The sequence below is a fragment of the Salmo salar genome, chromosome ssa27 (assembly GCF_905237065.1).
Source record: "Salmo salar chromosome ssa27, Ssal_v3.1, whole genome shotgun sequence".
In the NCBI taxonomy this organism is placed as follows: domain Eukaryota; kingdom Metazoa; phylum Chordata; class Actinopteri; order Salmoniformes; family Salmonidae; genus Salmo; species Salmo salar.
The window spans coordinates 23,587,163-23,615,148 of NC_059468.1; the positions used below are offsets into that span (position 1 = coordinate 23,587,163).

At 46.1% G+C, this 27,986-nt stretch overlaps 2 protein-coding genes across 7 annotated transcripts in view; both read right to left on the bottom strand.

The window, feature by feature from the left end:
• Positions 1-3,242: 3,242 nt before the first annotated feature.
• On the bottom strand, positions 3,243-8,313 carry nobox (NOBOX oogenesis homeobox). The gene is made up of 8 exons (XM_014178120.2): positions 7,828-8,313; positions 7,520-7,682; positions 7,261-7,367; positions 6,984-7,117; positions 5,066-5,190; positions 4,709-4,973; positions 3,858-4,174; positions 3,243-3,729 (listed from the first exon to the last, which is right to left on the bottom strand). The coding sequence occupies exons 1-8, from the start codon at positions 8,302-8,304 to the stop codon at positions 3,413-3,415; spliced, it is 1,905 nt and encodes a 634-aa protein (XP_014033595.2). The 5' UTR covers positions 8,305-8,313; the 3' UTR covers positions 3,243-3,412.
• Positions 7,437-27,986, bottom strand: part of sdc3 (syndecan 3) — a 45,776-nt gene continuing 25,226 nt past the window's right edge. Inside the window, exons 2-6 of one of the 6 annotated variants that reach the window (XR_006762343.1) lie at positions 23,562-23,655; positions 21,746-22,590; positions 21,183-21,387; positions 17,894-20,194; positions 7,437-7,511 (exon numbers count right to left, since the gene is read on the bottom strand). Coding sequence is in view for 3 of the 6 variants with exons in the window: in XM_014178121.2 (XP_014033596.2) it covers positions 20,028-20,194; positions 21,183-21,387; positions 21,746-22,590; positions 23,562-23,655 (1,311 nt within the window). In the remaining 3 variants the exon portion in view is untranslated. Of the gene's footprint in view, positions 7,512-17,097; positions 20,195-21,182; positions 21,388-21,745; positions 22,591-23,561; positions 23,656-26,857; positions 27,119-27,986 lie in introns of those variants that run through there. The other 5 variants (XR_001324706.2, XR_006762342.1, XM_014178123.2 and 2 more) reach the window with 5 other exon arrangements.

Genomic DNA, 27,986 nt, shown 5'->3' on the forward strand with positions numbered 1-27,986 from the left:
GTACTGGGCTGTGGAGGCGCACTGGAGACCTGGTGCGTAGAACCGGTGAAGGATATACTGGACCATGGAGGCGCACTGGAGGTCTGGAGTGTAGAGCTGGCACAACCTGTCCTGACTGGATACTCACTTTAGCCCAGAAAGTGCGGGGCGCTGGCACAGGATGCACTGGGCTGTGAAGGCGCACTGGCGACACAGTACGTAGAGCTGGTGCAGTATAACCTGGACCGAGGAGGCGTACTGGAGACCAGGAACCTTGAGCCGGCACAACCCGTCCTGGCTGGATGCTCACTTTCGCACAGCAAGTGCGAGGAGCGGTACAGTACGCACCGGGCTGTGGATGCGCACTGGAGACACATTGCGTATCTCCGCAAAACATGGTGCCTGACTGGTCCCACGCTCCTCACGGCGACTGTCTTGCTCCAGACACCAATGCATCCACTCTACCTCATCACCCCCCTCAACTATCTTACAATACTCCTCGCTCAGTCTATCCCAATATTCCTCCTCGCTCTCAGACTTGCCCCTCGGCTTCGCCGACCAACCCGTGTGCCCCCCCCAAAAAAATTGGGGGCTGCCTATCGGGCTTCCGTCGTGGTCGTGAACTTCGGAGTCGCCGTTGATCCTCCTTCGCTGCCTCCGCCTGCTTCCATGGCAGGGTCTTGTCCCCTGCCATAACCTCCTCCCATGTCCATGATGTCCTCCACTCCCTTTTCTCCCGGGCCCAGGATCCCTGCTCCTCCTGGCCACGCTGCTTGGTCCTTTGGTGGTGGGATCTTCTGTTACGTTCATCGATTTAAGAATTAGACCAAGATGCAGCGTGGTAAGCGTACATCTTTCCTTATTAGATTAACACCAACAAAACACAAAACCGAACGTAACGTTCTGCAGGGCTAGACAGCACAATGCAAAAACAAGATCCCAATATCTCAGGTGGGAAAAAGGGGTGCCTAAGTATGATCCCCAATCAGAACAATAAACATCTGCCTCTGATTGGGAACCATACTAGGCCAACAAAGAAATATAAACATAGATTTACCCACCCAAGTCACACCCTGACCTAACAAATAGAGAATAAAACAGACTCTCTAAGGTCAGGGCGTGACAAGTACAGGTACATATGGTGTGTGATTTAGTGTAGTACAGGTACATATAGTGTGTGATTTAGTGTAGTACAGGTATATAGTGTGTGATTTAGTTAAGTACAGGTATATACACTGCTCCAAAAAATAAAGGGAACACTTAAACAACACAATGTAACTCCAAGTCAATCACACTTCTGTGAAATTAAACTGTCCACTTAGGAAGCAACACTGATTGACAATACATTTCACATGCTGTTGTGCAAATGGAATAGACAACAGGTGGAAATTATAGGCAATTAGCAAGACACCCCCAATAAATGAGTGGTTCTGCAGGTGGTGATCACAGACCACTTCTCAGTTCCTATGCTTCCTGGCTGATGTTTTGGTCACTTTTGAATGCTGGCGGTGCTTTCACTCTAGTGGTAGCATGAGACGGAGTCTACAACCCACACAAGTGGCTCAGGTAGTGCAGCTCATCCAGGACGGCACATCAATGCGAGCTGTGGCAAGAAGGTTTGCTGTGTCTGTCAGCGTAGTGTCCAGAGCATGGAGGCGCTACCAGGAGACAGGCCAGTACATCAGGAGACGTGGAGGAGGCCGTAGGAGGGCAACAACCCAGCAGCAGGACCGCTACCTCCGCCTTTGTGCAAGGAGGAGCAGGAGGAGCACTGCCAGAGCCCTGCAAAATGACCTCCAGCAGGCCACAAATGTGCATGTGTCTGCTCAAATGGTCAGAAACAGACTCCATGAGGGTGGTATGAGGGCCCAACGTCCACAGGTGGGGGTTGTGCTTACAGCCCAACACCGTGCAGGACGTTTGGCATTTGCCAGAGAACACCAAGATTGGCAAATTCGCCACTGGCGCCCTGTACTCTTCACAGATGAAAGCAGGTTCACACTGAGCATGTGACAGACGTGACAGAGTCTGGAGACGCCGTGGAGAACGTTCTGCTGCCTGCAACATCCTCCAGCATGACCGGATTGGCGGTGGGTCAGTCATGGTGTGGGGTGGCATTTCTTTGGGGGGCCGCACAGCCCTCCATGTGCTCGCCAGAGGTAGCCTGACTGCCATTAGGTACCGACATGAGATCCTCAGACCCCTTGTGAGACCATATGCTGGTGCGGTTGGCCCTGGGTTCCTCCTAATGCAAGACAATGCTAGACCTCATGTGGCTGGAGTGTGTCAGCAGTTCCTGCAAGAGGAAGGCATTGATGCTATGGACTGGCCCGCCCGTTCCCCAGACCTGAATCCAATTGAGCACATCTGGGACATCATGTCTCGCTCCATCCAACAACGCCACGTTGCACCACAGACTGTCCAGGAGTTGGCGGATGCTTTAGTCCAGGTCTGGGAGGAGATCCCTCAGGAGACCATCCGCCACCTCATCAGGAGCATGCCCAGGCGTTGTAGGGAGGTCATACAGGCACGTGGAGGCCACACACACTACTGAGCCTCATTTTGACTTGTTTTAAGGACATTACAAAGTTGGATCCGCCTGTAGTGTGGTTTTCCACTTTAATTGTGAGTGTGACTCCAAATCCAGACCTCCATGGGTTGATAAATTGGATTTCCATTGATTAATTTTGTGTGATTTTGTCAGCACATTCAACTATGTAAAGAAAAAAGTATTGAATAAGATTATTTCATTCATTCAGATGTATTATTTTAGTGTTCCCTTTATTTTTTGAGCAGTGTATATAGTGTGTGATTTAACCCTAGCCTTCTCAACAACCCTAGGCTCCACGGGTGGGAGAGAAGGAGAGAAAGATGGAGATGTCATCCATACTCTACATCAAATACACATTCAGAGACACAAAGGCAAGGAGACCCCAGCTAGTCCACTCCCTACCATCAAGGCCCTTCAGGTATCTCGGAGAGGATTGGAGAAGCAGCACTTTATACTGTATGGTTGCAACTCCACCTCACACACACAGGGAAATGGCACTCTCTGGTGGAACGGCTTGAGTACTGGAAATCAGTATTCAAACAAATCCACTATATGGAGAAGACAGAAAAACACAAACACTAAAGCAACCAGACGGATCAATGGTAAGTAACATGCCTTTATTACAGTCCAACAACCTGAACAGAACCATCGAAGTCTCAACAATGAGCCTCAAAATATATCAGTCACACGCGTAGGCACATATACATTCACATAAACAACACACAGAAAACACACACACATTTTTTTTCTTTTTTTACTTAACCTTTATTTAACTAAGCAAGATATGAAGACAGGAATAACAACCCCCAGGTCTGTCAGAAGAGTATGGGTGAGAAGTCACAGTGGAAGTGGCTGCTGTGTATATGGGGAGGGCTCTCATTCTCAGCCTTCACACAAGTGGGGGGATCCAGGAGGGCCAAGGGCGGTGTGGGGGCTCTGACCCCTCTGGGGTGGGGGGGTCGCAGGGTAGAAACTGGGGGCAGGACCTGGGCCTGGGTAGAGGTGTGTGTGAGAGGGTCTCTGGGAGTGTGTGTGTGAGTGGGGATAGTAAGTGGGTGGCAGGTAGGAGGAGGAGGTTGGGTGGTCTCGGCCCCCCAGTGTGGTGGTAGTAAACTGGGAACACTGGTTACGCTGCTGAATGACTGCTGGGTGGCTGTAGAGCTGATCCCACGGGTACGACTGGTAGGCGGTGATACCACCTAGACACACACACACACACACACACACACACACACACACACACACACACACACACACACACACTGACTCTACTGACCAATCTCAAATTTGGTGTGTGTGTCTAGGTGGTATCCCAACAGTGACTCACCGTGTATCCCAGACTGCAGTAGGATCTGTCCCCCTCCTGTCTGTGCCTGGAAGTAGGTGTGGCCTCCAGCTGCATAGGTCACTACCCCAGGCCCACCCCCTGGACCAAAGGTGAGGTAGGAGGGGGGAGGGGCGCTCCCCTCAGGGGGGTTTGGGTTGAGGTAGGGGGAGGGGGTGAGGTAGGCCAGGCGGGAGGCCTGGGGCTGGTAGGAGACTGTAGCGCCACCCTGGTGGCTGGAGGTAAGGTAGTGCTGAGGATCAATCTTCACTGAGCTGCTGCTGCTGGACAGGAGATCACTGCTGTAGTCAAACAGAGAACTGAGGACGACACACACACACATAACGTAAAGGGGATGTGCAGTCACAGATATAGTCAATCATAAATCAATCTGGTTTAATTACAAGTTGCAACGGGGAGACACCTCCAGCACAGAAGCAGAGAAAATGTCTAACGTGCATTCTGTGAGAAGGCACTTCCATATTAATCTGACAGAAGCAAATGTTCTCTAAACATCAGCTTGAGAGGCTTGTAGGAAGACAAATCAATAGACTGTGACTTTGCCAGCTGCTACAGGATCAGTGTTCAGAATGCCATTGTTTCTTCAGTAGCTCTGATGTCAATCACCATCAAAACGATTTGAGAACAACCCATAGCTTTCAGTGGCAAGTCTAGTGACCATCAACCTGTACAACCACAACACTGGAAATAATGTGTATTACAGACAGGGAAAACATAGTGTTAATACTCTAAAGTTAACTGTAATGATCTTCAGTATTTCCTATTACACATAGGCATGGATGTCTTATGAGTCCCATTCAGCCATCGTCAAGTAATGTCCTTCAATTACTCACCCAGAGTCAGTCTGCAGGGTGAGTCCCTGTGTGTCTCTGTTGGCGGGGTGGGGCTCCAACACATCCATGAAGAAAGGCGATGTTGGGGTGGGTTGCGGGGTTGGTGGAGTGGGGGTGGGGGTAGGGTTGGGGGGGTTCAGGAAGGTAGCCAGGAGGGGGAGGCTGGCCCGTCGTAAAGGTGGTGGGCTATAGATGATAGGAGGTAGGTGCTCCACTGACCCTCCCTGAGGTCCTGACGGTAGCCCTCTCTCTCCTCCTGAACTGCCTGGGAGCCACAAACATATACAGTCAAACAATAACAAACATCAACAATTGTTTGTGTCGTGTGATCGATGGATGGAAAGATTGACTGCCTACCTGTAGGGCTGGATGAGAGGCTGGCTAGCAGGGTGCTGTAGGAAGGGAGGGCCTGGGAGGTAGGAGGGGGAGGTAAGGAGAGACCAGCGGGAGGGAGGAAGGGGACGATGTGTCCTGCAGCAGCCCTATAGACACAGAGTTCGTATAATCATAACTCAGCGACCATTATCACCCAGCTCAAGACCCTGTCAGCCCTCCCAATGTGGAAATGCTTCAAGACCCTGTCAGCCCTCCCAATGTGGAAATGCTTCAAGACCCTGTCAGCCCTCCCAATGTGGAAATGCTTAAAGACCCTGTCAGCCCTCCCAATGTGGAAATGCATAAAGACCCTGTCAGCCCTCCCAATGTGGAAATGCTTCAAGACCCTGTCAGCCCTCCCAATGTGGAAATGCATAAAGACCCTGTCAGCCCTCCCAATGTGGAAATGCTTCAAGACCCTGTCAGCCCTCCCAATGTGGAAATGCATAAAGACCCTGTCAGCCCTCCTAATGTGGAAATGCTTCAAGACCCTGTCAGCCCTCCCAATGTGGAAATGCATAAAGACCCTGTCAGCCCTCCCAATGTGGAAATGCTTCAAGACCCTGTCAGCCCTCCCAATGTGGAAATGCATAAAGACCCTGTCAGCCCTCCCAATGTGGAAATGCTTCAAGACCCTGTCAGCCCTCCCAATGTGGAAATGCATCAAGACCCTGTCAGCCCTCCCAATGTGGAAATGCATAAAGACCCTGTCAGCCCTCCCAATGTGGAAATGCTTCAAGACCCTGTCAGCCCTCCCAATGTGGAAATGCTTCAAGACCCTGTCAGCCCTCCCAATGTGGAAATGCTTCAAGACCCTGTCAGCCCTCCCAATGTGGAAATGCTTCAAGACCCTGTCAGCCCTCCCAATGTGGAAATGCTTCAAGACCCTGTCAGCCCTCCCAATGTGGAAATGCATAAAGACCCTGTCAGCCCTCCCAATGTGGAAATGCATAAAGACCCTGTCAGCCCTCCCAATGTGGAAATGCATAAAGACCCTGTCAGCCCTCCCAATGTGGAAATGCATAAAGACCCTGTCAGCCCTCCCAATGTGGAAATGCATAAAGACCCTGTCAGCCCTCCCAATGTGGAAATGCTTCAAGACCCTGTCAGCCCTCCCAATGTGGAAATGCATAAAGACCCTGTCAGCCCTCCCAATGTGGAAATGCATAAAGACCCTGTCAGCCCTCCCAATGTGGAAATGCTTCAAGACCCTGTCAGCCCTCCCAATGTGGAAATGCATCAAGACCCTGTCAGCCCTCCCAATGTGGAAATGCTTCAAGACCCTGTCAGCCCTCCCAATGTGGAAATGCTTCAAGACCCTGTCAGCCCTCCCAATGTGGAAATGCATAAAGACCCTGTCAGCCCTCCCAATGTGGAAATGCTTCAAGACCCTGTCAGCCCTCCCAATGTGGAAATGCATAAAGACCCTGTCAGCCCTCCCAATGTGGAAATGCTTCAAGACCCTGTCAGCCCTCCTAATGTGGAAATGCATAAAGACCCTGTCAGCCCTCCCAATGTGGAAATGCATAAAGACCCTGTCAGCCCTCCCAATGTGGAAATGCTTCAAGACCCTGTCAGCCCTCCCAATGTGGAAATGCATAAAGACCCTGTCAGCCCTCCCAATGTGGAAATGCATAAAGACCCTGTCAGCCCTCCCAATGTGGAAATGCTTCAAGACCCTGTCAGCCCTCCCAATGTGGAAATGCATAAAGACCCTGTCAGCCCTCCTAATGTGGAAATGCATAAAGACCCTGTCAGCCCTCCCAATGTGGAAATGCATAAAGACCCTGTCAGCCCTCCCAATGTGGAAATGCTTCTGGAAGAGTTAATAATGGCTGTTTTGTTCTTTATTGTGGATGTCTGCAACCAGTGATCAGATGATATTGTGGTCTGAGCCCACCTAGGGTGTGGGTGTGGTGCAAGGAGGGGGGTGGGGTTGGGGTTAGGAAGGCGGCTGCAGGTCTGTTTGTGTTCTGGCTTCACTGTAGAACGACTGGCCTTCCTCCACTTGGCCCTACGGTTCTGAAACCACACCTGGCAAACAGAGAGGGATGAGAGGAGAGATGGAGGAAGGTAGAGAGCGAAAGAGGCAAAATATAAACCTCAAATCCTATTCCCCAATCCTAATAGTGTACGTAGATCAAAGGTGACAAACCCTCCTCCTGGAGAGTACTAACCATGATCCTCTGGGGCGTGACGCCCACCGTGGCGGCAATCTCCTTCCTCTTCTCTCCATCTGGGTAGTGGTCTTCCTGGAACATTCCCTCTAGCTGCTCCAACTGGTCTACACACACACACACAGACAAAGGCAATAGGTTAGAGCGGAAACACACACACACACACACACACACACACACACACACACACACACACACACACACACACACACACACACACACACACACACACACACACACACACACACACACTCCTCACCAGTGCTGTAGAGTGTTCTTGTCTTCTTCTTGGGCAGGGAGGGCAATAGGGAGGGGTCTCCCATGGTTACTGCGGGCAACAGGGGGAGGGGAAGCACCTGGCCACGCCCCCGGGCGCTGTAGCCAATCGAACGGCGAGTAGAGTACACTCGAGCCACCTTTACCTGTGGAGGAGCAGTGTGTGTGTGTTCGTTCTATTTATCCAGTCCTTTCACATCTCCAAGTATCTAGGGATTAGTGGTTGTGCAGGACACCATTGTAATGACATCACTGCTGACAGTATGATGTCATCCCCTCTATCCGTCTTACCTGTAGGCTTTGGGTGGGAGGGGGAGGGGGGCTGACACTATGTGGGCGCTTCACCCCACTGGGCAGAAGGGGTTGGGGGTGAGGTTTAGGCTGAGTGTGGAATAGGAGAGGTCCAGGGGGACAGTAGAAACCCATCCCAGAGCTCAGGTACCCAGAGTCCTCATGAGTGGTGGTCGTCATGCCGACAGGGTCAGTTGTCACGCTGACGAGGTCGAGAGACAGAGCCGGCTCCATCACACCTCTCTGCTTTTTTTCCTCCTCTACCTTCTCATCCCTCTCTCTCCTGTCCTTCAACTCCTCTTCACTCCCTCTCCTATCCTCAATTGCGACTGCCTCCTCTTCCTCCTCTACCTCCTCTTTTTCTGCCCTCCCCATCCTCTTTCTCAACTGTCTCTTCTCCATCTCTCCTCCCTCATCTTCAAAATCAACTACCACCTCACTCTCCTCTTCTCTTTCTGTTACTCCATCCTCACCCATCTCTCCATTCTTCTCCATCTCTCCTCCATTCTCTTCTTCCTCCTCCACTCTCTCTCCTCCTCTTTGTCCTTTGTCCCATTCTTCTATCTCTCCCCCCTCCTCTCCTCCGGGCTCATCATCTCCACGGTAACGCTCCTCCTCTTCATCCTCCTGTTCCTCACACAAGAGGCTTGGGCAGTCTGCATACAGCCACACAGAGGGAATTAGCATGACATAACACTGTGATAACATGAAAAAACACTCACTGACATAGCATGATGGAGTGGCACAAAGTGACAAGTTCAAAATAGCGACACTGAGTATCACTGGGTAATGACGAGTCAGGTAAAAGTAAATACTGGTTTGGGTAAAATGAGAAAGATCTAGATTGAGGTGATGGGATCATGTGGGCCTAGCATCCGCATGCACATGACAGAGTGCTCCTCTGTGTTCTAAAGACTAATGAAAAGACCAGGTAGCCTGAGGCCACACGCCGCCTCACCTGCTTGTTAATTAGCTTAAACTGGGTTAGCCGAGGGAGTGAACCTTATTTATGATAAGGGTTACATGGAGAAAATCGGACCTCTCTGAAATTAAAATGGATGGCCCTCCCCTTTACCCCGTAGCGCTCTGATTCAGAGGGGCTGGGCTAAATGAGGAAGACACATTTCAGTTGAATGCATTCAGCGGTACAACTGACTAAGTATCCCCCTTTCCCTATACCCAAAATAAGCATTAAAACAAAGTGGATAGCAGAGAACATGTCTACCATTTACTCTCACTTCTTGGCCAGACCAGCACCTTAGAGGTGTAGCTTTAGAAACGGTCCTTCGGCTTGTCAGCGTTACATGGCAACGCAGGAAGTTTGATAGAGCACATGGCTGCTGGTTACTCACCTTCTGTAGCTTAACCCAATGACAGAAGGTCACAAGTGTTTCCCTAAAAGCTGTGTGGGTTTAAACATCGATTGAACAGAAAGTGAATAGCTTCATCAGTTGAGTGACAGAATTAGATGACTTCCCACGCAAAGTACAACTAAATAAAAAAATCCTCAGCTATAGCAGGTTGTTGCTCAGCCTCTGAATGTCAAAGAAACTAAACAATGATATCCCCATATGCATCGGAGTCACGTCTTTACCAGGTATTTTACAGCTCGTTTCTAGCATAAAAAAGTCACTAAAAGTGGCAGTAAAAGACTCTTTCGAAAAAGCCAAACGATCGGCCTATATCGAATCTCCCATTCCTCTCAAACATGTTTAGAAAAAGCTGTTGCACAGCATCACTGCCTTCCTGAAGACAAATAATGTATACGAAACGCTTCAGTCTGGTTTTAGACCCCATCATAGTACTGAGACTGCACTTGTGAAGGTGGTAAATAACATTTTAATGGCGTCAGACCGAGGCTCTGCATCTGTCCTCGTGCTCCTAGACCTTAGTGCTGCTTTTGACACCATCGATCACCACATTCTTTTGGAGAGATTGTAAACCCTAATTTCTAAGCAAACAGCTGGAGGCAGGGCTTTCTCCTATAGAGCTACATTTTTATGGAATGATCTGCTTATCCATGTGAGAGACGTAGACTCGGTCTCGACCTTTAAGTCTTTACTGAAGACTCATCTCTTCAGTAGGTCCTATGATTGAGTGTTGTCTGGCCCAGGGGTGTGAAGGTGAACGGAAAGGCACTGGAGTAACGAACCGCCCTTGCTGTCTCTGCCTGGCCGGTTCCCCTCTCTCCACTGGGATTCTCTGCCTCTAACCCTATTACGGAGGTTGAGTCACTGGCTTACTGGTGTTCTTCCATGCTGTCCCTAGGAGGAGTCACTGACGGGATATTCCTATCCGGTTTTGCACCTCCTCGGGCACGTGCGGTGGAGGACATCTTCGTGGGCTATACTCAGTCTTGTCAGTCTTGTCTCAGGGTAGTAAGTTGGTCTGTTTATATCCCTCTAGTGGTGTGCTTTTTCTCCAGTATCTATGCTGCAATAGTCTATGTGCCGGGGGGCTAGGGTCAGTATGTTATAGCTGGTGAAATTCTCCTGTCTTATCTGGTGTCCTGTGTGAATTTAAGTATTCTCCCTAATTCTCTCACTCTCTCTCCCCTCCCGGAGGACCTGAGCCCTACGACCATGCCTCAGGACTACCTGGCCTGATGACTCCTTGCTGTCCCCAGTCCACGTGGTCGTGCTGCTGCTCCAGTTTCAACTGTTCTGCCTGCGGCTATGGAACCCTGACCTGCTGTTTCAGACTCTCTCTCTCTACCACACCTGCTGTCTCGACCTCTGCATACTCGGCTATGAAAAGCAAACTGACATTTACTACTGACGTACTGACCTGTTGCACCCTCTACAAGCACTGTAATTATTATTTGACCCTGCTGGTTATCTATGAACGTTTGAATATCTTGAAGAACGATCTGGCCTTAATGGCCATGTAGTCTTATAGTCTCCACCCGGCACAGCCAGAAGAGGACTGGTCACCCCTCAGAGCCTGGTTCCTCTCTAGGTTTCTTCCTAGGTTCCTGCCTTTCTAGGGAATTTTTCCATGCCAATGTGCTTCTACATCTGCATTGCTTGCTGTTTACATCTGCAGATGTAAAAAGGGCTTTATAAATACATTTGATTGATTGATTAAGCATCACGGACCAAAGCGCTGTGCTTTTCACCATTTTCTTTAATAAAAAGTAGGCATATGGCATAGCCTACCCTCTCATAACCCCTCAATTGGAGTATTGGTTTTAACGTAACAGCCCTTCACTGACATGGATATAAAAGCATATAGCCTAATGTAGTCTGTCAAACAGGACAGTCTACCTCTTTTCTTCAATAGGAAGAAATAGGCTCCAACACAAAGCCCTGTTGTTGTTAGTAAAGTCTAATTCAAATGAAGACGTTGAAATAAATAATGCCTACTTGAATGTGCCTACTTTCAGCACCATGTGCTGTCCATTTCCCATTGATTGTGCCGCAGCTGCTGCTTCAAGTTTCAGCACCACAATGTAAATTACTCAAATCTGGCTTATAGTGAGGTCAATAACTCTAATAAATTATAGTAGTAGCAAGCTGGGCCTCCTGAGTGGCGCAGTGGGCTAAGGCACTGCATCGCAGTGCTGGCTGTGCCAATAGAGATTCTGGGTTCAAGTCACAGCCGGCCGCGACCGGGAGACCCATGGCACACAATTGGCCCAGCGTCGTCCGGGTTAGGGGTGGGTTTGGCCGGCAGGGATGTTCCAGTCCCATCGCGCACTAGCGACTCCTGTGGCGGGCCGGGCACAATGCACGCTGACGCGGTTGCCAGGTGTACGGTGTTTCCTCCGACACATTGGTGCGGCTGGCTTCCAGGTTAAGCGAGCAGCGTGTCAAGAAGCAGTGCGGCTTGGCAGGGTTGTGTTTCAGAGGACGCATGGCTCTTGGCCTTTGCCTCTCCGTACGGGAGAGGCAGCGATGAGACAAGACTAACTACCAATTGGATACCACGAAATTGGGGAGAATTTTTTTTTTGTAATTTCAAAATAAAAAATAAATAAATAAATATTTAAAAAATAAATTAAATTAAATAAAAAAAAAAAATTGCCAACCTTTTCTGAGTCAAGATGACCTTCGCAGTCAAAAAGCTCAGAATTGTTTTTAAACACGACTTCGATTTTTCTTGCATCAACCTAATAAAACCAGTTGTGTAGGAATGAGATTTGTGCAGTAGGCCTAATACATTATCACAGCATACTGGCTATATGCCTGGCTATATGCCAATATTGTTCTTCTCAGACCATATTAGATTTCAAAACTCAAGTTTTGATAAGCATGTACCATAAAAAATAAAATATATATATTTGCTTTTTTATTTTTACTGGACTGATGGTACATGCATTTGATGGTTATGGTTCTTTCAAGACAACTTGGAACTCTGAAAAAAACGATATCAAACCATGACTTCACTCTAGAAAGATGCCCGTTTCCGACTTGAAATTCCGAGTTGGATGCCCATTTAAAATGTTTTTTTTCTTCCCATCTGACCTAATTTTATTCCCCGAGTTCCCAGTTGTCTTGAAGTCGGAGATTTCCGAGTTTCCTGTTGTTTTGAACACGGCATTAGTCTCAGCAGAGGGAGAGATAGCAGCAGAGGGTCCGCCTCTCACAGTCACTGCTCTCTCCTTCCTTTCCTCCGGTGAGACTGACCAGAGAGAGGGGACACCGTCTTCCACCTGATTGCAAATCTCGAGACGCACCACATCTGCCTCATGCACAAATTAATGTTCCTATGATCATAGAAAGTGAAATATTCCTCAGTATTAAAATCGGCACGACAAACTGCTAATAATAAGAAGAAGAAGTGAAAAATAAAACACAGGGCTATCAATACACTTGGCTACTCATTCATTACAGATGCAGCACAAGTGGAAGTAGGGAGAAGCGCTTTACATGTTGTAATAGTGTTGAACAAAAGCAGTGTTGACAGTACCGAATAAAAACTTTGACATGAACTCACTCATAAAAACAGCAGCTCTTTGCAGTATACTTTAACAGTCTCTCTCTCTGGTCATGGTTTTGCAAGTTATGAAATCTCATGTAGGCTAATGACTTGAAGATCAACCAGCTAATCGCGCAGTCGGTAACCACTGGGATATAGGTTACTACACGCAAGATGGACTAGGCCTAATCAAATCATATTTTCGTAAGAAGCCTTTGACTCTCCTCCTGAACTGCCACCAGAGACCTACACAGTACAGCCATTGGTTAGGCAGCATACAAAAAAAGGTTTTGATCAGCAAGAGCAGAGCAGGCTTAGGGCCACCTACGTAACAGCCAGTGGAATCCCGTGGCGCGTTATTCAAATACCTTAGAAATGCTATTACTTCAATTTCTCAAACATATGACTATTTTACACCATTTTAAAGACAAGACTCTCGTTAATCTAACCACACTGTCCGATTTCAGAAAGGCTTTACAACGAAAGCAAAACATTAGATTATGTCAGCAGAGTACCCAGCCAGAAATAATCAGACACCCATTTTTCAAGCTAGCATATAATGTCACATAAACCCAAACCACAGCTAAATGCAGCACTAACCTTTGATGATCTTCATCAGATGACAATCTTAGGACATTATGTTATACAATACATGCATGTTTTGTTCAATCAAGTTCATATTTATATCAAAAAACAGCTTTTTACATTAGCATGTGACGTTCAGAACTAGCATACCCCCTGCAAACTTCCGGTGAATTTACTAAATTACTCACGATAAACGTTCACAAAAAACATTACAATTATTTTAAGAATTATAGATACAGAACTCCTCTATGCACTCGCTATGTCCGATTTTAAAATAGCTTTTCGGTGAAAGCACATTTTGCAATATTCTGAGTAGATAGCCCGGCATCACAGGGCTAGCTATTTAGACACCCACCAAGTTTAGCCCTCACCAAAGTCAGATTTACTATAAGAAAAATGTTATTACCTTTGCTGTTCTTCGTCAGAATGCACTCCCAGGACTTCTACTTCAATAACAAATGTTGGTTTGGTTCAAAATAATCCATAGTTATGTTCAAATATCCTCTGTTTTGTTTGTGCGTTCAAGACACTATCCGAAGTGTAAAGAAGGGTGACGCGCACGACGCGTTTCGTGACAAAAAAATTCTAAATATTCCATTACCGTACTTCGAAGCATGTCAACCGCTGTTTAAAATCCATTTTTATGCCATTTTTCTCGTAAAAAAGCGATAATATTCCGACCGGGAAAGCGTGTTTACGTTCAAAGAGAGAAAATAAAAACATGGGATCCCCTCGTGCACGAGCCTCAGTCTGATGGTCCTCTGATAGACCACTTACCAAAGGCGCCAATGTTTTTCAGCCAGAGGCTGGAATTACATCATTCAGCTTTTTCCCGGGTTCTGAGAGCCTATGGGAGCCGTAGGAAGTGTCACGTTACAGCAAAGATCCTCAGTTTTCAATAAACAGAGCCAAGAAGCCCAAGGAATGGTCAGAGAGGGCACTTCCTGTACAGAATCTTCTCAGGTTTTTGCCTGCCATATGAGTTCTGTTATACTCACAGACACCATTCAAACAGTTTTAGAAACTTTAGGGTGTTTTCTATCCAAAGCCAATAATTATATGCATATTCTAGTTTCTGGGCAGTAGTAATAACCAGATTAAATCGGGTACGTTTTTTATCCGGCCGTGTAAATACTGCCCCCTAGCCCTAACAGGTTAAGCAGGCTTAGGGTTGAGTTTAAGCAGGTTTAGGGTTGAGTTTAAGCAGGCTTAGGGTTGAGTTTAAGCAGGCTTAGAGTTGAGTTTAAGCAGGCTTAGGGTTGGAACAGCCATTGCAGTGTGCGATGCAGCTTAGCTGTATTTACACCATCCCATCAGTTATCTTAGAAATATACCTTTGCTCTGTGACTCTCCAAGCGTGCACTTCATAGCCTGTAGATCATGTTATTGTGACCACACTAAATAACCTATTAGGCACACTTCATATTGCACACCCAGCTGATAATCAGAGATGAGTGGCAGCATCAGACACACATCCATACATAGCTAATAAGCAATTCATTCTAAAACACTGAGAAATATAGAAATGTAATCAATTACATGACCCTCCCCTAGACTAGACAGACAGATCTATCTATACACACTAAACCCTCCCCTTGACTAAATTATAAAAACCCTCTTAGGATTCGCTCCCCCCTATCTGAGGTACCTAATGTAACCCTCATCCTCCACCCGTTCTGCCAGTCACATTCCGTTAGAGGTCCCTTAACACACATCCCTGGTTCGCTCCTCTCTTCAGTTCTGCAGCTAGCGACTGGAACGAGCTGCAACAAACACTCAAACTGGACAGTTTTATCTCCATCATGAATATTCTTACTGACACTTGTGGCTGCTTCGCGTGATGTATTGCTGGTGTCTCTACCTTCTTGCCCTTTGTGCTGTTGTCTGTACCATGCTTTGTGCTGTTGTCTGTACCATGCTTTGTGCTGTTGTCTGTACCATGCTTTGTGCTGTTGTCTGTACCATGCTTTGTGCTGTTGTCTGTACCATGCTTTGTGCTGTTGTCTGTACCATGTTTTGTGCTGCTGCCGTGTTGTCATGTGTTGCTGCCATGTTGTCATGTGTTGCTGCCATTATGTATTGTTGTCTTCGGTCTCTCTTTATGTAGTGTTGTGGTGTCTCGTCGTGATGTGTGTTTTGTCATATATATATATATATATATATATATATATAACGTCAGTCATGATGTAGCCTACACATCGATCCATCCCTAATAGCTAACGACAGGTTTGTAAAGTACAAGGCCTTGAAACAGACGCAGCCTGCTTATTAAAACTGGCCAACAAAACCAAGTTAGGCTGTTAGCTAGGCCTAATTCACCTGAGCAAAACGTCTAACTACTTACTGTTCCTCCGTCTAACGACGGGAGAGTTAACCTATTAAAGACCGACTTAATTACTGTTTAAACAATGAATCAATTAATTAAACGACTGCAAGGTAATGAGTTAATTTCTTCCTCACCGTAATCACCCGCTGCCTCACGCATGTCATCCATAACGAACCAGCTTTCACCAGCGTCAAACTCTAAACGAGCAATTTATTTACCGATAAAGTCAAACACGCTTTTTTGGAATTGATGCATGAGTTTGCACCGTTTCGAGACAAGTGATAAGGTTGATTGACAAATTAGCTAGTTGAAGACAGAACAATCACATGTCGCGGTTGAGCTGAATCAGCCAATGAGAGTCCTGAACGACCCGAACAGAACCGAGCAGGGAGATTCCGTTGGTCGGAACACCTGGGAACAAACCGCCGTAGGCCTCGGGACTATACTACTTACTACACAACGTGGGATGTAAATTCCAGCACCCTTGTTGTGGTAATGCTATGTATGAACTAGCTCCATAATATGAAAACAAAATGAAATTCAGATCATTATTGTAAAAAACTAAAACAGATCTAGACTGATATGGCCGGCCAGTTCCTCTGTCAATTCAGAGACAAGACACCCTTCAAACTCTGGTGGCATTCCAGGACATAGTGATGAGTCTAACAGATATATTGGTATTTTTATCTAGGGGATATGCAGGGACCTTATGGCTGGTTTATGATGAAATGTGTTACTCATATGGGGGTTCAGTTCTACAGCTGTAAAGTGCAAATATGGTAGGCCTATAATAATTGGTTTGTGCTAGTAATATGTCACCCACGACAGGGAGCTCAGCTCCATTGACTGTAACTGGCTACCCAACACCACTTAATTCCCTTCACATCTCTATAATATACTGTTACACGATTCACAAAGAATCAAGTACAGCAAGTACTAGCAGCAACCCCAATATATCTCCCTTCTCTCCCTTCGCCAGTGAATCAGACCAGTAGATTCTGGAGCTTCAGGGAGGTATGTGGCGACTGGGATGTAACACCATAGTCAAACAGCAGAGGGCAGAGTGTCACACCATCACCCAGCCAGCGTCACTCCATCCATGTATGACATGATAAACCCTCCCATTCTCCCCCTGCTTCTCCCTGAAATGTACTGTACACACTTACACTCCTCTAACATTTAAAAGCATTGGATTGGTGTAGACTGAAGGAGTGTCTGTCTAGAATAGTACCTACCTACACCATTCCATTCCACTCAGATCTACTGAAATGTTTAGGCACTAGGAGGTAGAGGTTAATGATTTCAGATTTATTGTGTCAGAGCGATATGTTCTACATGTGATATTTCTATTTTATCTGCACTATACACAGCTCTCAACACCATTAGTCCCCTCATGTTCCACCCCCCACCCTCAGCCAATAAAATCACAGACGACAGTGTGTTAACCAATGAGGTCTTTTATTTGGAACAGAGTGGCAAATTAGTGGCAGGGCCGTGGCGCAGAGGTCCGCCTCCCGGCGCTCAGCAGCCAATGACAGAAACAGCCTTAAAAAATGCAAATGTATAAAAACAGGATGGGTAACAGCAAACACAGTGTGGTGTGGCCTTCCACCAACTTGACACACACACACACACACACACACACACACACACACACACACACACACACACACACACACACACACTCTCTCTCTCTCTCTATTATTTGGCTATGCAGACTTATATGGGTACAAACACATGTTAACAGTTGGAAGGTAAGTTTAGAAAAGACAGTTCAGGTCAGTTCTGTCTGTGATGTGTGATGTCAGTCAGTCCTGCTACAGACAAACAGACCGTGAGTGACAGATTGTGTGTGAAAAAGTAGACTAGCCCCACATTCAGCAGTGAACAGGTGAGACCTACACACACACATACACACACACACACACGAGTCAGATGTGAAATAAGAGTGAGGTGTTCACTGCTTAAAAAAGAGGGGGCAAAGCAGTTGAGGCGTACGTACACACACACACACACACACACACACACACACACACACACACACACACACACACACACACACACACACACACACACACACAGGGTACAGGTGTGACTACCTGACTATGGAAGAGCGTCAGAACTGCTGGAGCAGGTAAAATACACACCTGCCCACAGTACATTCCTCTCAGAACACACCCCTCTCTCTCTCTCTCACACACACACACACACACACACACACACACACACACAAACGAGACTAGTATAGTTTGACTCCCATGCAGTTGTTCTACAGTACTGAATATATTAGAAGCTACTAGTCCAGTCGTACTGGTGTGTTGGTTATTGTTACAATCTTAGATAGAAAGCACAGCCCCCACTTCAACTCCTGTCCCCACACCTACCCACAGCCCCCACCTCAACTCCTGTCCCCACACCTACCCACAGCCCCCACTTCAACTCCTGTCCCCACACCTACCCACAGCCCCCACCTCAACTCCTGTCCCCACACCTACCCACAGCCCCCACCTCAACTCCTGTCCCCACACCTACCCACAGCCCCCACCTCAACTCCTGTCCCCACACCTACCCACAGCCCCCACCTCAACTCCTGTCCCCACACCTACTGATGGACAACTTCTACTTGAAGAGCCACTTTCAGCATTGTAAGCCCCTCCCTCACAGTCCCAAAGACCAGCCCACCCCCAAATAGACAGCCAATGGTAGAAGAGAAAGAAAGAGCATGCAGGGGATTGGATGGATACATGCTTGTGCCTTTACACAACGGACCAAACTCTAACCAACCAGCAACTGATCAGTCACTTATTAATAATGTACTGAAACCAGCTTGTGTGATGAGGATGATGATAATAAGTTGAGTGAGTGATATGATTTATATATATATATATATATATATATTTTAGTCAATGAAGCGCAAGTGATATATTTCTGTGTGTGTGTTTGAGCTTGTGAGCGCATGCTTGCATGTACGGCGTGTGTATATTTGCTTAAGTGTGTGAGTGCGTACTTGTGTGTGTGTGTGTGGGTGTGTGTGTGTGTTAAGAGCACAGCTCCACAGATTGACGTGATATAGAAATGGTGATCATGCGACTGGTTAGTGACAACGACAGAAAAAGTATTTCAAACAATGATATTTACATATAAACTTTTGAAACCGCTAAATACACATCCTTTCGTTCGTTTGAGTATTATTTTCATTATTACTATTATTTACCAACCAGCCCAGAACATTGATATATTATTGGTTATTATTACTATCCATAGAACTAATCACCTTTGTACAGCGTAAAGGAGCAAACCAGACAGCTAGCCGCTAGCCCTGTGTTAGCATACAGCCCCAGGGTCGTATTCATTGACACACAATGGAAAACGTTGTAAAGCATTTTGCAATGGAATACAGAAATGTACATTTCTTATTGGACCAGGTAGTCTTAAGTCCAGGTAGTCCTCCCTGTTTCAGTCCGTTTTCTTTGTTTGGTGCCTAATGAATACAACCCAGGGATGTAGCGAAGGGTAAACACTCCCAGTAATCTGTTGTTTAAACACCCCTTTACTTGGTGAACAGTGTTTACGCAACTACTACGATCAGGTAGCGTTGTTAGCATTAGCTAACGTTTATGTTACCCCAGAGGTTTGTTTACCCACCATTTTATTTAACACTATATCCCTGGTTAGAATCCCTTGCTAACTACCAGTGAATGCTGCCACAACGTTGTCCTGAGGTTGTCAGAGCGTTGTGGGAGGGTTCCCCTACTCTGATTGGCCAAGCACAGAGAGAGGGGTCCAAGCCATGTGTGTGTGTGTGTGTGTGTGAGAGAGAGCACCAGGACAATGGAAGGCACTACAATAGAGACCTTTCCTCTAACCTTTGACCCCAGTGTCTGTGTGGCCAATCAGATGACACTCTCTTTCCTCCTCCGTTTGTCTCTGTCCCTTCTTCTCCCCCATCCCTCTTTCACTTAGCTCATTCGCTCCGTGGAACAGACACTAGAGTATTGTGCTGGAACACCGGATAAGAGCTTGTGTTTTTACAAAATAATCAGTTCATTACATCATCAGAACAATAATCATATAATATCAATAACAACATTTACTTAAAAAAAAAATAATTGTGTATCACGTTTTTATGTATTTTTTTCCAGCTGATATATTTATTTTTGTTCTTTTTTTTAAATGTATTTATATTTTTTAAAGAAATGTTTGAGTCCGTGGAGAGACGGGCACTCTCAGGAACAACTGACATGGAGCATAGGAGAGAAGAGAGGGGGAAAATATGGGAGAAGGATGGGAAGGAGATGTGAAGTGACAGGACAGGAAGGGAGCTGGAGTGATTAGCATCTCTCTCTCTCTCTCTCTCTCTCTGTGTGTGTTATGCGTAGAACTCCTCCTGTTTGTCCGCTTTCTGGTAGGTGACAGTGGCCTGCTTGGGTTCCTCCAGTGTGTAGCTTCCTTCATCTTTCTTCTTCATCCTGTACACCAGCAGCATGACCAGGAATGCTGCGAACAGAGCCCCCACTACACCTCCCACTATCACCGCTGTGGAGGGAGAGATAGAGGACGGGATGGCGGGGAGAGGGAGGGAGGGAGGGACAGAGCGGGAGGAATGGAGAAAGAAAGAGGAAGGGGAAAAAGAGAGAGAGACATATGGTCAAACAATGTAGAACTCATTCTGAATAGGACAAAAGATTCAGAACATGTAAAGAACAGAGACACATACACTAATGCCATGCAAGTGGTTGAAGTGGGCTAGTGCTGACCACTGGTATACAGACCACTGGTATACAGACCACTGGTATACAGACCACTGGTATCTCTAATTGTCTACTGCGTCTATACGCCTTCTGGTGAATATAGAATATGGAATATATATATAATAAAATGAGCCCGGTACGGCAAATTGAATGAGTTTAGTGAGTCCCGGGTTCTTCAAGTACCACTTTAAGCACTGCAGGCAATGCTAACATATGAACTGCCGTCTGTCATGATCATCTATCATACCCCAAGCTGTGTGCATTTACATAGTATCTACATAGCACATGCTATCATGTGTCATGACCGTCCCTACATATTAAGATCCTGTGTCACTAAGACACACAAATCATGTGTGGGCTACTGTTCCTACATACTACAACACACTAACAGCATGTGTGTCCAGTGCACAGACACACTAAGGACACAGTCAGCCTGCTTTGACTCCTGCTCTTTACCAATCACCACGAAGTCAGCGAAAACCACCGCCAGCAGGCAAGCAATCAGAATGGCTGGGGGAGAGACAGACAGCCAATCAGAATAAAGACAAAAGCTACGCCCCGTTAGAAGAATACGGAGAGAAAGAGAGACGAGTGAGAGAGATGAGTAGAGGGAAAGAGAGAGGAGTGAGAGAGACTAGTAGAGGGAAAGGTTTGCTATGGGTGGTTTTATTTTTCAGACAGACTGACCGACCGACAGACAGTGTTGTGTGTGTGTGTGTGTGTGTGTGTGTGTGTGTGTGTGTGTGTGTGTGTGTGTGTGTGTGTGTCCTCACCTATCAGAACCTCCTTCCTCTCCAAGATGTTCTTCTGAGGAAGTTGAGCGGCAGAACTTCCTGTGTTAATTGTGTTGCCAATCAGATCAGGTTCTGCCCCAGTCTCCATGCCACGGCCACGTCCAACAACCTCGTTGCCCTGGCGACGGTCCTCCTCCCGGATCTCAAAGTCTCCGCTGGGTCCATTAACCCCTAATTCATTATTCTGAGAGAGAGAGAGACAGACAGAAAGAGGGACAGAGAGAGAGAGAGCAAAAGAAAGAGAATGGGGGAGTGAGAGAGAAAGACACAATTACCATGTCAACTCACTCAACACATGAGATAGATTGGGGATTGGGGAAAGGGGATACCTAGTCAGTTGTACAACTGAATGAAAACCCAAATAAACGTCACATTATCTCCAGAAGCTGTGGAGTGTTTCAGTCGATTTAGCTGGATGCTAATCATGTAATTAATCATTAACGATGCTACTAACGAGGAGCCTCGCTCTTAACGAGGACCACCTGTGTCTCTCACTCCACATGTGATGGATAAATACACACAGGACACACACAAACACACACCATTGTCGTAGAGGGCTGCTGTGGGCGTGTGCTCCTCTCTGTGGGTGCGGCTTTAGTAGGCGTGGTCACCAGAACACTGGGCCTGAAGGGGGTGGAGCTAGACCTCTCAGTTAGGGCTGGGCCAGTCGTAGTGGGTGGAGCTGTTGTCTCTGGGAGGGGTGTGGTCTCTGTCTCTGTAGTGGTCACTTCTTCCTCGTCTTCTTCTTCCGTGGTGGTCTCCATAGGCATACTGGTGGTGGGGTCTGGGGACAGGTAGACATCCTCGTCCTCTTCTTCCGTGGTGGTCTCCATAGGCATACTGGTGGTGGGGTCTGGGGACAGGTAGACATCCTCGTCCTCTTCTTCTGTGGTGACCAGGTCCTGCACGCCACTAGAGGGTGCCGCACTCTCCGCCAGAGGCGTCGCTGTGCTGGTGGTCGCCATGGGAACAGCCGCCGGGCCACGGGGTGAGATGGTAGTCTGGGCGGCTCTCGCTCTTTCACGTTCTCTTTCTCGTTCCCTCTCTATTTCCCGTTGTCTCTCTCTTTCTCGTTCTCTCTCCCTCTCCTTTTCTCTCTCCCTCTCTCTATCCCTCTCCCGCTCTCGTTCTCTCTCCCGCTCCATCTCCCTTACTCTCTCTCTTTCCCTCTCCCTCTCCCTCTCCCTCCCTCTCTCCCACTCTACCCCACTCTCCCCCTCTCCCTCAGTGGGTAGTGGGGTGGGGAGAGCGTCAGGGTTGGGATTGGGCTCGGCTGCAGGTGGGGCTGAGGGGGCGGGGCCAGTGGCCTGGGTGGTGGAAAGGGGGAGGGCCTCCTCAGTGGTGAAAGACACACCCACCACTGTAGGGTTGACCTTCATCTCTGGAACTATGGAGAGAAAGAAAGAGGGAAGGAGAGGGATTAACTGTTAAACTAAATATGAACAAAAAACTTAGCAGAATGAGAGGAAATGAGAGAGGAAGAGCGCGAGAGATAGAATGGCTAAATACAGTCATAGAATCTAATCTGAAGCAGAAATAGAATGGCTAAATACAGTCATAGAATCTAATCTGAAGCAGAAATAGAATGGCTAAATACAGTCATAGAATCTAATCTGAAGCAGAAATAGAATGGCTAAATACAGTCATAGAATCTAATCTGAAGCAGAAATAGAATGGCTAAATACAGTCATAGAATCTAATCTGAAACAAACAAAGGCCTCTTACAAATAAGCATTATAGAGGTAATTCTACACACACACACACACACACACACACACACACACACACACACACACACACACACACACACACACACACACACACACACACACACACACACACTGGTGCATTAACCAAACATGGGAACTGGACACAGACACAGAACACACATATGCAAACTAAAACACACACAATGGCCTGTCTGCATGATATGATCTGATCTGCTGCCTGTAACCAGATGACAGTAAATAAGATCACTTCATCTGGGTGGAGACCTGGCTACTGGGAAGGGTGTGTGCACGCGTTCAGTTTGAGTGTTCAGTTTCTGTGTCCAGTTCCTGTGTTTCGTTAATGCAAGGCCGTGTATGTGTGCATTTATGCGTGTGTAGTCCCTGTGTTTAATTTGACCTCAGATTTGGGTTTGGGAGTCAGAGCTGCAGATTTAAACACAGCAGCTGTCACCTCTTAAACCAACAGGCTGCAGAGAATTCACACACACACACAATCTAACGTAGGCCGCCTACACGTTCAAACATGCCTATGTTAGATTGTGTGTGTGTGTGTGTGTGTACATAGGCCACCTACACGTTCAAACATGCCTATGTACACACACACACACACTACACACTACACACTCACAGCCAGATCCAGAGCCTGAGAAGAGGTCTTCATCATCATAGAACTCATCTCCAGAAGAACCTTCTTGACCTGTGGACGGAACCCAGGTCTGACCCTGGAGAGAGAAAGAAAAGACAGAGAGGTTATTCTTCTCTCTGTTTGTTTTGTCCATTTCATCCATCATAGAAAACTTAGTTAGATGAGACTACTTTCAGAAGGAAAAAGCCAGAGAGATGAGAGAGGAACTATCCATTGGGGAGAAAAGAAGAGACAGAGACTAGAAAATAGAAGAGAGAGATGGACCATTATCTTCCATTAACAGGAGAGAGTAGACAAGGCATCTGTTTCTCTCTCTCACACGAGAGACTGTCAGACTGTTCTATTGAGTTCTATAACTGACCACTATTGAGTTGAGTATAAGTACTATTGTAGAGTCTAAACCAAAGCTGAAAGTTTGGTCGGCCAAAGTTGTTTTCAGTTCTATAATGGCTTAGAGATGAGAAGAGCTGTTTGTTGGTCATCTCAATAAGTGGATGTTGGATACATAACAATGTCCGTCATATTTTTATACAGCCCAGAAACACTGTTTCACCTGAGTTACATACAGTCAGAAAAATAGCAAACGATGAGAGATGTTTCATTACCAGCATAAAACCAAAACACCACAGCCATAGTTCACCACAATAATCCAGGTAGGTAACATTAGAACAGCTCATCTACATTTCAAAACAAACTGGGATTCAAACAAACGCAGATAAACAAGCTGTGCACTGCGTTTGACTTTTAACTGTCTGGTCCTGTGGTCGTGCTGTGATGACCTCGCCACCCCAAGCTCAGGTCAAGAGAAAGGTGACAGGGTCCGGGTGAGCTCCCGCCGGCCTGAATGTCCTCACCTCCACCCTCTCTGACCTTCCCCAAAACGGTTAAGTCGCTTAGTGCTGAGGACATGCCACTTCATATGGCTATTGGGAATAGGGATGTTACATATGGGGTGACTTGGAGAGATGTGGGGTGGTTTATGGTAGATATGACAGGTTCAGGGTAGATACTGTACATTTTATTTGGATAATTACTGTAGTACTATCAGCTAGCTTCCTACTGTTCATTATAAACTGTTGTGTAAACAGCCATCATATCTTAAAGTCAACCTCTGGCAGGCAGGAAGAAACAGACAGACACACAGACAGACAATGCCAGTTAGCTGGTGTAATCCCACTCTCTCTCTGCCTCCAGGAAACACAAAGGAAACTTGATGCCACTGAAAGCCAATTAAACCATCATGGAATGTAGAAACTAGAACCCTGACCTCAGTGTGGCACTACTTGCTTCACTATGGACTGTACTAGAACCACATTTCAACTGGAACGCTGTTCACTCTATAGTGCACTATTTCTGGCACCCTATCCCCCTGTATAGTGTCCAGCTTTTGGTCAGAAGTGCTTTTTCCTCTTATAGTGCACTACTTTTGATGCGCTGTGTTTTAGTTATAGTAGTAGTGCACTACTTTTGATGCGCTGTGTTTTAGTTTTAGTAGTAGTGCACTACTTTTGATGCGCTGTGTTTTAGTTATAGTAGTAGTGCACTACTTTTGATGCCCTGTGTTTTAGTTATAGTAGTAGTGCACTACTTTTGATGCGCTGTGTTTTAGTTTTAGTAGTAATGCACTACTTTTGATGCGCTGTGTTTTAGTTATAGTAGTAGTGCACTACTTTTGATGCGGTGTGTTTTAGTTATAGTAGTAGTGCACTACTTTTGATGCCCTGTGTTTTAGTTATAGTAGTAGTGCACTACTTTTGATGCGCTGTGTTTTAGTTTTAGTAGTAGTGCACTACTTTTGATGCGCTGTGTTTTAGTTATAGTAGTAGTGCACTACTTTTGATGCCCTGTGTTTTAGTTATAGTAGTAGTGCACTACTTTTGATGCGCTGTGTTTTAGTTATAGTAGTAGTGCACTACTTTTGATGCGCTGTGTTTTAGTTTTAGTAGTAGTGCACTACTTTTGATGCGCTGTGTTTTAGTTATAGTAGTAGTGCACTACTTTTGATGCGGTGTGTTTTAGTTATAGTAGTAGTGCACTACTTTTGATGCCCTGTGTTTTAGTTATAGTAGTAGTGCACTACTCTTGATGCGCTGTGTTTTAGTTTTAGTAGTAGTGCACTACTTTTGATGCCCTGTGTTTTAGTTATAGTAGTAGTGCACTACTTTTGATGCGCTGTGTTTTAGTTTTAGTAGTAGTGCACTACTTTTGATGCGCTGTGTTTTAGTTATAGTAGTAGTGCACTACTTTTGATGCCCTGTGTTTTAGTTATAGTAGTAGTGCACTACTTTTGATGCCCTGTGTTTTAGTTATAGTAGTAGTGCACTACTTTTGATGCGCTGTGTTTTAGTTTTAGTAGTAGTGCACTACTTTTGATGCGCTGTGTTTTAGTTATAGTAGTAGTGCACTACTTTTGATGCCCTGTGTTTTAGTTATAGTAGTAGTGCACTACTTTTGATGCCCTGTGTTTTAGTTATAGTAGTAATGCACTACTTTTGATGCGCTGTGTTTTAGTTATAGTAGTAGTGCACTACTTTTGATGCGGTGTGTTTTAGTTATAGTAGTAGTGCACTACTTTTGATGCCCTGTGTTTTAGTTATAGTAGTAGTGCACTACTTTTGATGCGCTGTGTTTTAGTTATAGTAGTAGTGCACTACTTTTGATGCGGTGTGTTTTAGTTATAGTAGTAGAAAAATAGGATATTCAATAGAAAAATAGGATATTACTATGAAAAATGAAATTTTTCAGGTTTGTATATGTATTTCTTAGTTTTTAAAGTCATTATCTCATCTCTGATCAGGCAGTAGCATCCAGCCAGCTAGACAACCATCTACCGTTATCTCTGATCAGGCAGTAGCATCCAGCCAGCTAGACAACCATCTACCGTTATCTCTGATCAGGCAGTAGCATCCAGCCAGCTAGACAACCATCTACCGTTATCTCTGATCAGGCAGTAGCATCCAGCCAGCTAGACAACCATCTACCGTTATCTCTGATCAGGCAGTAGCATCCAGCCAGCTAGACAACCATCTACCGTTATCTCTGATCAGGCAGTAGCATCCAGCCAGCTAGACAACCATCTACCGTTATCTCTGTGCTCCCCACACTGTACAGTCTTTGAGTCATCCTACTTAGCTAGGCTAGTAGCTGCCTAAATATGCTGCAGAGCTGTCTGAAAATAATTGTACTAGTTCTTCATAGTACATAAGGTATATATATTCAAGACTGCTTATTACAACAACTATCAATTGGTCAGAGCTACTTCACGAACGGTCACTAACCCTCTTGTTTGTACATTCCTCTCTTATGCGGTCTGTGTGTAGACCATCCGTCTCTGTCCAAGCCGGGAATAACAGGTGCAATGGATTATGGTCATTGTAGTTAAAAAACACGTTTCTACCTGAACTAGGTTGAATATTTGCCTAATGAAAACTCACAGCGTCCCACATACAGTAGTTCTTGATTTAATTTCTCTCGTGAATGATTTGATTTCTCTAGAGAAACGGCGCGCTGAGCTCACAAAAAAAGAACAAAAATGTAATTCAACTAATTGAACTGACGTTGGTCAATTAGTTGTTTAATAACTCAGCACTACCTCTGAGATATAACTATAAGTTAGAACTATAAGAGCTCGAATGATGTAGGTTCAAATGAAAGTTCTTTACAAATGGGAGAAGTACTAAATGTTGTCTTGATTCTCTGAGCAGGTTTGTAGAGAAACAACATTCACATGGGAGTCAGGAAGTTTGAAAGTAGGCAGTCTGAAAGTAGACTGAACCTTTCTTTTATTGCAGGGCTACTGTTACTAGCAAACCCAACGATCAGTCAGCACTGAAAAGTGCTGAAAAGACATCTCAAACCGTTCATGGCAGCAGTGTGTGTGTGTGTGTGTGTGTGTGTGTGTGTGTGTGTGTGTGTGTGTGTGTGTGTGTGTGTGTGTGTGTGTGTGTCTATAGCAAGGATCTGTTTTACAATGAGGCCCGTTGCTAGGAGCAACCTCTGCCTTTCACAGAAATTCACATCTCCCACAGTGAGGCAACCACACACACAACCTTAAATGAACACACACGCAAACACAACTGATACGTACACACATGACTGTAACTAAATAGGCAGGAGTTACGTAACACCAAATAAACAACCCATAAACAAGTTAAAAACAGACTGTTTCTCTCCTCCAGCTCTCTCGCCCTTCATCGGTCTCCCTTTATCTTTCCTTTCATCTGTTTTTCTCCCTTATCTATCCCTCCTTCTCTCTTTATCTCTCTCTCTCACACCCTCTCTCCCAATCCTTCTCTGATTGTTGTTGGAGCTGTGTCAACAACCCCCACCTTCCTCTCTTCTCATCCTCCTATCTTTCCCCTCCTCCTCAGGCTAGCTGTGAGACTGTCCCTTGAAGAAGCCTCTCAC

Coding starts and splice junctions, on each gene's coding strand:
- nobox (XM_014178120.2), bottom strand. CDS start 8,304: ATGGGTGAGGATGGAGTAACAGAAAGAGAAGAGGAGAGTGAGGTGGTA. Junction 7,683..7,827: donor CTCCCACCCAAAGCCTACAG/GTAAGACGGATA, acceptor GCTCCTCCACAG/GTAAAGGTGGCTCGAGTGTA. Junction 5,191..6,983: donor GCACCACACCCACACCCTAG/GTGGGCTCAGAC, acceptor CTGTGTCTATAG/GGCTGCTGCAGGACACATCG.